Raw genomic sequence first — 11,643 nt, forward strand, 5'->3', positions numbered from 1 at the left:
ACTCAGACATGCAGAAGGACTGGGAAACACAAACAACAAGAAAAATTTCTCTAAAGTGACCTAAATTTCTCTGTCTTTTCTATAAACACAAGTCTGATAAAAACTCACTCTTGTTTCATTGTACAGTGAGGGTTTATTTCCTCAGACCTTTAGAGCAAGAGTCAGGAAATTATTCTCCACTGTTAAAACTATTTGCAAGCTACTCCAGCTTTACAGCATTCTCCATGCAAATGTCAGGGGGTCCAAACATACTGGCAGGATGTCTACACTAACGGAGAGAAACAGGGGCCAGTTTTGCTATTGTGCTTGGCTTTGTGACTATGACTAGGACATTGGGCTAATGTGACACTGAGCAAACTGGATGCCATACATCTCCACTTCTTCTTGCTGTTGGCTTATTGTTGCTAAGCACCGGTGTGGCGCCTCCTGCTGGCTGCCCTGGGAATTAGCTTGCTTCCAGCTTAGAGCGCTCTCTGCTGGCCAGCGGCTCATCTGCCTCAGGCCCCCATGTCCCTCCCAGACCCCCGTGCTCCTTACCCTGGAGTTCTGCCCCAACACGACTCCCACTCTTTGGCTCTCTTGTCTCAGGGGAACCCCCAACCCTCTAAGCCCACCTCATCTCAATGGCTACTGCCAGTCATTCTATCCCCTGTTCACCAGGGCAGACTGCAGTGTAATGATCACTCATCATTGGCAAGGGGGGGGGGGGTTGGACCTGCTGCCTTTCCTTGCAGCCCAGTACCTCTCCAGGCCTTCCTGTCAGGCCACAGCCTGGGAGGTCACCAGGCCTAAGCTCCTCAGCTCAGCTCAGCTCAGCTCAGCTCAGCTCAGCTCGCCCCTGCCCCTGCCCCTGCCCCTGCTCTGTCTACAGTACCCTTTGCTCCTTCAGGCAGCTAGGTCCATCTCTCTCCAAAGCTAGAGAGAGACTGACCCAGCTCCTGGCTCACAGCCCTTTTATAGGGCCCAGCCGGGCCCTGATTGGCTTCCTCCCAGCCTTTTCTTATTGGCTCTCAGCCCCAGGTCTCTCCAAGGGCTGGCTTTTAATCCTTTCTGAGTTGGAGCGGGGTGACCACCCAGCTACACTTATAAATACCTTCACCTGGACCATACTAATGGCATACCCCCTTCAGTGTCAAGTGACAGGGGAAGACCTTCCACTAGAATAAAGCAGCCTGCATCCACACCATCTCTGCTGTGCTCCTGTCAACTCACACAAGAAAGGCCAAGTCAGTATTGAGGTGGAAAACCATTCAGGACTGTGTGCTCTGGGAAGGCATGTAGGTGATTAATCAGGTGGCATTCTTTCCTCTGAGTCAGTAGAGAACCTCCTTTCCAGAATGGTGCTAGGAGATATTGTGCTGGAGATACCATCCTTTAGAGGAGATATAAAACAAGGGTTATGAGCACCTTTGCTCACTAAAGATCTCATGCTTTTACTTCTTGGAAGAATGAGTCCTCACTCCAGAATCATGGCCAGATCCCAGTTCACGTAATTACAGTCTATATCTAAACTTTCCATGCAATTTCCATTGGTTAAGATAGTCATTTTCCATCCTAAACTTTTGTGCAGTGTTAGATTGAAATACTTTCCTCATGGATTGTATTTTCTAAATGGACAACCTATCTAATTCTCAATTACTGAGGGACAATCTCCACTCATTGTTATATTTTGCTTTCCACAACCAAATCTCTGTACAACTTTTCATGAGTGATATATCCGAGTATTCAGATTCTAATATCTAAACTGTATTGTTAAATCTATTCACCTAAATTTGGGTTATTGCTGATTATGTACTCTGTGTATCATATGACTTAAAAACTAACTTTATATTTGTGGATAATCCAAGCACTATACCCAGATGTACAGACATCTTTTCCCAACCTATGTCTTATATAATTTTTTTAACATTAGCTTTAATAAAATTTTTAAATAGCATCTGCATTCCAGAGAATACTCTATATCACAGTGGGTTAACTGAACTATATGTCACTTACCTACTTCTTAAAGATTTTATAAGGCTTAATTAATTAGTGTTTGTAGAACATGTTGAAATCCCCAGAAGAAAGCCGCTATAGAAATATCATTATTAATTTACAATCTCCTGTTTATGAATAATAGGCTAATATCTTGGCAGACATGGGGAAAAGCGAGATGTAAAACTAGTTTTAAGATTGCTCAGCTAAAAACATTCTGAGAACCAGGTTTCCATTTACTACTACCGCTATGTGGTATGTTATGATAGTAACCTCCTGTTGTTCTGCTTTGATCGATGAACTTAAAGAACATATTTTCTTTAATCCATAAAACAGTCTCCACCACATGTATGGCATGTTAAAATAATACAGGACTCAAAATCAACTAATTAAATCAACTCCAAGACATGCCACATCATGACCTGTCTCTAATTTATTAATTATTCAGAGTATAAAGCACCTCATTTCTGTATATCTGGGGGGGGGCTATAACCTGACAATTATAAACTCAGGACACCTAAAAATCAGACTGAGAGCTGTTACCATACAACCAGAGATCTTTTGCTGCGTTTTGATGTGAGACCCAATAAGAAGCCTTTTATTTTCTTCCAAACAAGCTTGAACAGGACACCTCATTGGAAACACAAAGAGCACTCCATCCAAATTACATCACTGAGCATAACAATTATTTTGTATGGCGAGAAAACACTGGGTGCCTCTTCTGACTAATTGTCATGGATGATTTCCAAGAAAATGCCTCTTCAGAATAAAATGCAACCCACTTATCCAACCAAAATAACACCATAACTTCCCCGCCAGCTCATCCCCACAAAAACCCAACCAAAGTATCCTCAAAATCCAGTCCCTGCTAACTGTAGGAGGGCAGTGCTTAATTTGTGCCAGGGCTGAGCCCTGGCACCTCCAGCAGTTCATAGCTATAACACCGCTGGGCTTACTGCATCAGTTATGAATGTAAAAAAAAAATGGCACCTAATTGCTTGATCCCTGGCACCCCTTGCATTACAAATTAAGCACTGGGAGAAGGAGATGTGTACACTTTTTAATTTTGGGACGCACTCAGATACCACAGTTATGAACACCATATAATAGCACAGACAGACAGAGGTGTTATGGATTGATTAGTGAATGCTTGTACACTTCCTCAAACATGTAAAATTGGCTGATATAACCGCTGAGTATTATTATGCCCCCTGATTCAGGAAAGCACTTGGGCATGTGTGCAAGTGTTCTGAATCAGGATGCTTTTGTGAATCAGGACCACGTAGCATTCTGGGATACCTTGCACGTTGAAGGAGCTATATCAACTATACTTCTATCTGGTGAAGATTAATGGAAAAATGTGGCTTGTGTGTGAAACACATCCATCTGTTTGTGGCACAAAATTGCCCTGAAATCTGGCAAATTCCTTGAATCACAGTCTGACTTGCAGTACAAAAAAATATTAACTATAAATAATAATAGTGGGAGAAATGTTCTTGGCAAGTCAGCTTGTTTCATGCTGCTGATAGTTCCTGTTACTGATATGTATTTTTCTTACTGAGAAAACAATGGAAAACAGCTGCTAAAACACTAACAATGGGGCCAGGGAATAGCAGCTTTTCCAAAATTTGAAGCAGGCAGAGTAAAACCCATTTAAAATAGAATTAATTATTAAACCTACATCTTTTTTGGTAAAATGAAGCCCTCTCAGACCATCTAGTTTGTCTCTCAGTCAGTGCAAGACTATCCCCTATTGTACATTTACTAGTGGTTTGTCCAGTCTAAGTATTAATATCTAGTTTAAAATATCAGTTACGTACAGATATTCATTATCATTACCATTCATACTAACATTACCTTGCACTTATAGCATGCCTTGAATCCTCAAGACTCCCATGTGTGCAAAATGGATATTGTTATCTCCATTTTACAAATGGATAAGGCTGTGTGACAGGGTGTTAACAACTTTGCAAAAAGTCAAGAACTAAGTCAGTGAAAGAACAAACCCCAGAAGAACAGAACAGGAGCTAGGAGTCCACTGCTCTAACCATTAGACATTCTCCCAATCTAAATAAACTAGATTTCAGTGACTCCTACAGGACTGTTTTTGTGCAAAACAAGGTTCTACCATGCACGGTGCTGAGCACTCTGGTCTTGATCCGGTAAAACACTTGAGTCAATGAGACTACTCACAAGCTTAAAGTTAAGGAAGTGCTTAAGGGCTTTGCTGGTTTTGGGGCTAGAGTGCTTAGCACCTTGCAGGATTGAGCCCCATGTGAGTTAGCTGTACCATTCATTCACTAAAGCAAGCATCACTAACCACAGCAGAGGAAGAGGGCTACTTGCATGCATTATAGTGTAGCATGCGTCATTCCTTATAACCAGGGCTTTGGAGCAGAGAGCGGAGCAGCTCCGGAGCAGTGGAGCTGCGGGTTTTTGCCTGGAGCCAGAGCACAGCTCCAAAGCCCTGCTTATAACCAATAAAAATTAAAATGTACATGACTATCTAGTTATTAATAAATGTCCCTATTAAGCCAAATCTTGGAGCTCAGCAACTCTACTGTAATTAAACTCCTGAAAGTCTCTCTGTTTCATTTAGGCACAACTTGGACTCTAGTTTTTTTGTGACACATCTGGCCTTGTGCTGAGTACAAAGTTGAATCTCCCCTTCTCACACTATTGTGTGAAAGCTGGCCCAGTATTGCTGCTGCACTGAACATTCTCCAGACGAAGGGTGACATAACTATCAGCTCCCCTCTTTAATGTCTCCCAAATCTACTCTTTCCTCCTTGTGCCCAGTGCCTCTGTTGAACCCTTGACATTGTGCTAGTCACTTCCTTCCTTGATGTCCATAACCTTCTCACTGGCCACATCACCTCTCATCCAACCCAGTATGTCTATAAGGCATCTACTAAAGTCTTCCTCTCTCAATAATCTGATAGTGTCACTTGCCCCTTTAAACTCTTCCATATGCTCCCTTTTGTAGATTTCAGAGTTTAAGGCCAGATGGGACCATTAGATCATCTAGTCTGACATCCTATATATCACCGGCCATTCATTTTCTCCCAGACACCCCTATACTGAGCCCAAACACTTTAGTTAGACTAAATCATTTTAGTTCTCAGGAGACTAGGCTATTGTGTGCCTCAGACAGAGAACAGGAGAGACCAAGGTGCCACCAATGCCTAAAACCTCTGCAATGACCAGGAATTGATTAAGTGGGATATGCCCAGATGATCCCAGCAGGCGATCCATGCCCCATGCAGCAGAGGAAGGTGAAAAACCTCCAAGGTCCCTGCCAATCTGACCGGGGGAAAAAATCCTTCCCGATCACAAATCTGGACATCAGTTTGACTCTGAGCATGTGATCAAGACACAACAGCTGGACATCTAGAAAAATGATTCTCTCTACCATCTGCAAGCATTGCTCTATGTCATCTGGTTTCTCATCGCCAGCTGTGGCCAATCCCTACTACTTCAGGGAAAGGCAGAAAAAAACACTGAATTCAGCTGGACAATTGTGTATTAGGGGACAAAATCCTTCCTGACCCATGTAGGTGACCAGTTGAAGCCCTGAAACATGACATTTGATTATAGTTCCTGTGTTAATGCAGAGCTGCAAGTGGGATGGACATGTTGATGCAATGCAGGCACTCCTTTACTCCCCATGGACAGAGAACATTCACATCACATTCAAGCTCCGATTCCTCACCAGAATTTTGCCTCACCTACTGTACAGCTCTTCCTAAGCCTTCTGCTTTTCCCACCTTTTATGGTGCTTTCCATTATGTCTGAAACAGTCTCCTTGTCCACATACAGCAAGTGTCCTCACTTCCCTGCAAATCCTTCCTCTTCAAACAGTCCCCCATCTCTTCTCCTCTTCATCACTAATCTCCACAACCTCCCTCTTCTCAATGCTTGTCTCGTGTCTTGTCTTGTACAAGCTTATCTTGTCTCTTCAGGGCAATGAATGTGGGTTATCTATAGGTCTGAGCCAACATGCTCTTAGGCCCAGATCCTCAGACATTTAAGCACGTACTCCCAGGCTTCCTACCATGAACAGTCCCATTCGCTTCAAGGTAGTAAGCACTACTGGTATAAATTTGCAGGATTAGGTCCCATGTTTGTAAAGCGCCATGTAGCTTTAATAATTTCATCAATAGATGTCTACAGTGACAGTCAATGCAAGAACTCTTCTTCAAGGCTGCAGTCCAATGCCCCAGCTGCTAGGAAGGTTGCAAAAGTAAAACGAATTGTGCCCTTTCTCCTGATAACATCACGTGTAACACTATAAACACCTATGGAGCAACAGTTGCCTGAAATCTCTCATTTCCCATGGGCAGTGTATAATCATGTCTACCACACAGTCATGCCAGATATAAGATGTTATTTTTGGTCTCGAACATCAACCTCTGTCTACAGAGCCAGAGGAACCACTCCAAAACTATCTTTGAACTTAACTTTTAAAATCTCAAAGCAAAAAACCCAGCAGCAGAAAGTTTATGGCAGATACTTCCAAGAGGGAAAAGAAAAGTGTCTGTGAAGAGGTTGTCCTGATTATCAGCAACCTGATTATCAGCATGCTAGGAACATGCCTTGGTTTAAATAAATCGGTTTAAAATCAGTCTAGGTAAACTGACACAACATGCAAAATAGATGCACTTGGTTAATCTTTGCTTATATCAATATAAATTAAACTTGTATTTTATGAATACAAGCTAGCTAAATCAACATAAGCAAGGATTAAACCAGATTAAGTGCATCTACATTAGGGGCTAGTGCTGGTATAACTAAATTGATTTTTCAATTGATTTAGTTAAATGGATGCTCTTTTCTAGTATAGACGAGGCTGCAGAAGAACACATTGGGCTGGGATATATTGCTCTTTATTTCAGTGTGCGAGAAGCAATATATAAAGAATTAACACATTAAGACCAAACTAACACATTTGATGGCCATAAACATGCAGGCAAGCAGGCTGAAGTTGATAATGGGTTGCACAGCAGGAAATTTATGCAAGCAAATACTAGTTCACATCTTTTAACTACAGGCTTGCAATTAACACCATTTAAACAGACTAGCCATGCCATTTACCAATTTCAGAGTAACAGCCGTGTTAGTCTGTATTCGCAAAAAGAAAAGGAGTACTTGTGGCACCTTAGAGACTAACCAGTTTATTTGAGCATAAGCTTTCGTGAGCTACAAGTGAGCCGTAGCTCACAAAAGCTTATGCTCAAATAAACTGGTTAGTCTCTAAGGTGCCACAAGTACTCCTTTTCTTTTTGCATTTACCAATTGTTTAGTATCATGAAGTTGCATTACACTGACTCTGCTCTGGCAATTGTCCGAATGAAATGGGCTTGTTACTTACTTATCAAGTCTTCAGTTAAAAGGATTCCATTGTAGGTGCAGTAAGCAACAGTAAGTCTGTAATATTTAAACCCATCTTTACTGAATAAAGTAGTAACATAACGTTTGACTTATTTCCTGTACTGTCATTTGCTTGTCATTGATTTCAAATCCAGTGACTAATGAACTTCCTCAAAGTGTCCAGGGAGATTCTAGTAAGAACAATACTTTGGTTGATTATTCAAAACCAGATATACAGTAAATCACTCAATGTGTCAGTGTCGTATAGACTGTGTTGAATCTCCATAGTTATGCTCAACATAACAACTACAAAGGAGAAACATTTTTACAGTGGTTGATAAGCATACAGGAAGTAAGCAACATCTGCTACAATTTCAGGAAGTTTTGCCTTTAGCAACTGCTGAAACCCTTCAGATCCTGCATTCCTGATACCCCTTGCTTGGACTTTAATTCTAGCAGTTATTGAACAGCATATGTGCAAAACTGTAACTTAAAAATAATATGCAAAGTCTTTTCTAAACGGTCACTGCCATGTAAGTTGTTAGCTGTTTTTAATGTTGTATTTTTTCTCTCCATTGTCTATGATACCCATTTGAAGGTTGGGGAAGGGGAAAAAGGGGAGGTGTGGGGAGATTTTTTCTGCAGATTTTGTCATTTTCCATTTTGCAAACACTGATGTTTTCTAAATTCAGTGTTTTCCCTTGCTGCTGAAATTAACGTGCCTGTATTTTTTTCAGACCAATAATAAATGCTCTGTTTACAGAATAACAACTGTAACTCTGCTTAGAAAACCACATCCTTATGTGCTTTCCTGAATCAGGGCCTACCGAGACCTATCTACTTGCAACCTAATATCCCTGCTAAGGTAAACCCTTCCAGCTACAACTATGTAGCACTCACAGCTAAGGAAAAGGTAGTTAAATATGTACAAATGTCAATCAATTCATAGTGAGCAGGACAGAGCTAGACCCTCCCCTGCACAACACAGACACACCAGGAATGCATACATCATCTATTTTTCACGTACAGCTGGATTGAGCTTTTCAGTGCAAACACTGTTTCTCTCTAACAGATCAGGGAACAAATGTAGAACATACACATTTTAAAAATAAACATATGGGCCAAATTCTCTGATGGTGTTAATGGACAAAACTCTCTGGCAGTCAGTGGAGCAGCTAAACTAGTGGAAAATTTGATCCTATATTTTGTTTGCATGTGTAACTATTAATCAACAGCAACTGTCACATACTTATTACAGGACTGGGATTCATGTACTGTAAACACTTACTTTTTCATAGACTTCCTTTGAGATCGTAACTTTCCCAAGGAAATTGCAACAGTTATGTTGAAATTGTATTTATCCATATATGGTAGACACTTTGGACCTGACAGAAGTGAAATGGAAATGCATGTCAAAACTCAGAGAGCTAGATTCTGCTGCTACACCAGTGAGGTCAAAGGAGATTTGCACATGTATAAATGAGAGCAGAATTTGGCCATGAAAGTCCATAGCATTATATTTTGGAGTCTTGCGGAGTTCTTTGTGTGTTGTGTTCTTAACCTATCGGTGGATGCCATTTTGTTTGAAAATAAATTAAATAGAAAGATGTCTTCAAATATTTTCAGAAAACCAGGAACTTAGTTTGGAAAACAGACATAGCAATGCTACCTACTAACACTCAAACTGAATTCTATCAAGTGCCATTGCTAGTGAGATCATAAAGGCTGAGACACACTGATCAAAGCAAGAAACTTAATGCCTGCCACTCCATCCTTAAATACCAAGCACCCTCTTATGTCTAGAACCAGGAGTTTATGTGGGACAGGGACATTCTAAGGAAATACAACGTAGTAGATACTTTGGCAGTGTATATTGCCTGCTTTAGCTGTACCCACGCTGAACTATTACGTTTTAAATAATGTATATGGGAAAATGCACTAACTTTAAATGGCTTTAAACCCTGGAGACTGGTGAATAATAAATAAAAACATTTATTCTTTCATCAGTGACTCACATCTTGCTCATACTGGTCTGGTGTGGAGCATGCCGGACACGAAGCTGAACTATATTAAGTTGGAAGTGTTGTATTATTTGCCAAAGCATAACATTCTTTATTACTTCTTTGCTTTCACAGCAAATTGACTTTTTCAGATTTATTCGTAATAGAATAAACAAACATGTGTCTCAAGGGGCATGGCACCAGGAAGGCTGGTCTGGATTAATCTGAGTATTGTATCTAACCATCTTGGAAACAGGCCAAACTCTGAAATGAGCTTTCATTAGAATGGCCATCATGGAACAACAAACCCATCACTTGCTTTTCTCTGTTCTAATAATTTGGTGTCTGGGGAAACAAACTTGCACCTGCCTCAGGTGTGTGCTTTCACTGTTCAGACTCCCAAACATAGGCACATTCTGTTTGCCTGCTTCTCTTATGCTTTGTGGACATTAGAAACCAGCTACTGAGCTGCTGTAAAGTGGCGTAACTCCATGATCAAGCTATACCAATTTACAGCAGCTCAGGATCTAGTCCTAGATGCACACAAAACCTTCACCAAATCTTAGCAGTACCAGAGCCTACCATCCTCTATTTGGAATGCATTCACTGCTTCATCTTCTGATAATCCATCGCCTATTGCAGCCTAGGACTCTTCTGCATTCCTGGATCCTCTAGAGCTGGGACCATCTAAATAAACTAGGTGTGACCTTTCTTTCAGTCTGTCAAAACCATGGGGCCCGGTCCTGCATGGTGCTGAGCAGATACTAATGACCAGTCATGCAGGTAGATTAATAGTGCAGTTTAGGACAAATCAGAATTCTAGATCTAACAATGTTTTATGGAATACACGTTACACGAACATCTTGCACAGCTTGCTATGACACAGCTGATTAATGAGAAAACTCTTGTCCCACTGGGTTTGCCCAAGCACATGAAACCCATTTTTAGCATCCCAAAGGTGTTCACGCTGACAGACCTGACAGCACAGTCTGCCTGACTGTAACTCTCTAGAGTAGCAGGAAGGATGAAATGGGTCATGAAACCAGTCCCCTAGAGGGAGAATCTTGAGTAGAACGTCAACAGATCTTTTTCGTCTCCCTCACTTCAACTGTTTGTGTTTTTACCAATGAGGCATCCACAGTGTTCCAGTTTGCTTCTAAAGATTCAGGACCAGATGGCTCCCACACATAATGTACTGAATCATGGCAGGGCCTGAAGTATTTGTTATGTATGACAGCAAACATATGCGCTGGACTATTTTTGATTCCTGAATTCCTTTTCAGGGTGAGCTGTGCATCATGTATGGACAGCACCAGAACTACCATCTATGAATCAGAAACGTACAGTTGAAAGATCAGGCCTTCTTTTTCCCTCGCAATGTGTTGGGGAAACACTCATCAGGCACTAAACACAGAGGACAAGAAAGACACCCAATAATGAAACATACGGTGTGGGAGAGATGCAAGGCATTTCCTCGGTGGCAAAGTATCTGGGAGCAGAGAATGCTGATGGCCCAAGGATACAAGGCTATTGTCAGAATCCAGCCCCATTCCCCTTATAGATAATGCCATAAGCTGTTGTAGACACCCTCCCTGGTGCCTATTTGTACAGTTAATAGCTATGAGGATATTTCTGGCCATGAAGCTTCCTAAACATAGTAATGAGAAGGTACTAAACTCACCATCTGACAATGCACCTGTCTCCTGCATTTTCTGGAATATGGGCCTGATTCCCTACTCCCTTATCAGGAGTCACTCCGTTACATTCAAATGAGTTACACTGTATAAAACTGGTTTAAATGAGAGGTGAATCTGGCCCATAATGTAGTCTTAGCTCCAACAAAGTTTTCTTGGTGGAGGAATGCAACATTGTAGCGCTTCCGCAGAGTGTGATTTGTGCTTCAGTGAGAGAAATGCTAAAGAAGCAACTTTGCAATCATCCCTCATTGAGAGTTGCACATACTCACCTTGGGTAGATAGCAGAACCGTGAAAGAGACGGGAATGCTATTAAAATGCTCTCATACATCTACAAGTATGAATCCACTAAGGAAGTCTGGAATCCCAAGCTGGTACTCGAGGCAAATAAGAGGGGCTCATGGACAAGAGAAGCCACTGTTTGCTATTCTGCAGCCTGTCTCTCTTACCAGATATTTGACAGCCACACTGTACTGGAACTGACAGAACACTTTCTGAGTGGGTACAGTGACAGCCTTAGCAGATAGGCGTGACTACTGGCATGCCAGAGCCCCGGTCTGTGCATTGTGTTCAAGTGCGAGGGGCTGGAGTCTTGTCCAGGAAT

General features: G+C 41.6%; 1 protein-coding gene across 3 annotated transcripts in view; it reads right to left on the reverse strand.

The window, feature by feature from the left end:
* Positions 1-8,724, reverse strand: part of DENND4A (DENN domain containing 4A) — a 114,651-nt gene extending 105,927 nt beyond the window's left edge. For all 3 annotated transcript variants that reach the window (XM_073304348.1, XM_073304344.1, XM_073304353.1), the window contains exon 1: positions 8,633-8,724. In XM_073304348.1, the coding sequence (XP_073160449.1) occupies positions 8,633-8,709 (77 nt within the window). In that variant the 5' untranslated portion in view covers positions 8,710-8,724. The remainder of the gene's footprint in view (positions 1-8,632) is intronic.
* Positions 8,725-11,643: the final 2,919 nt, after the last annotated feature.

Source organism: Lepidochelys kempii, chromosome 10 (assembly GCF_965140265.1).
Source record: "Lepidochelys kempii isolate rLepKem1 chromosome 10, rLepKem1.hap2, whole genome shotgun sequence".
Lineage (NCBI taxonomy): Eukaryota > Metazoa > Chordata > Testudines > Cheloniidae > Lepidochelys > Lepidochelys kempii.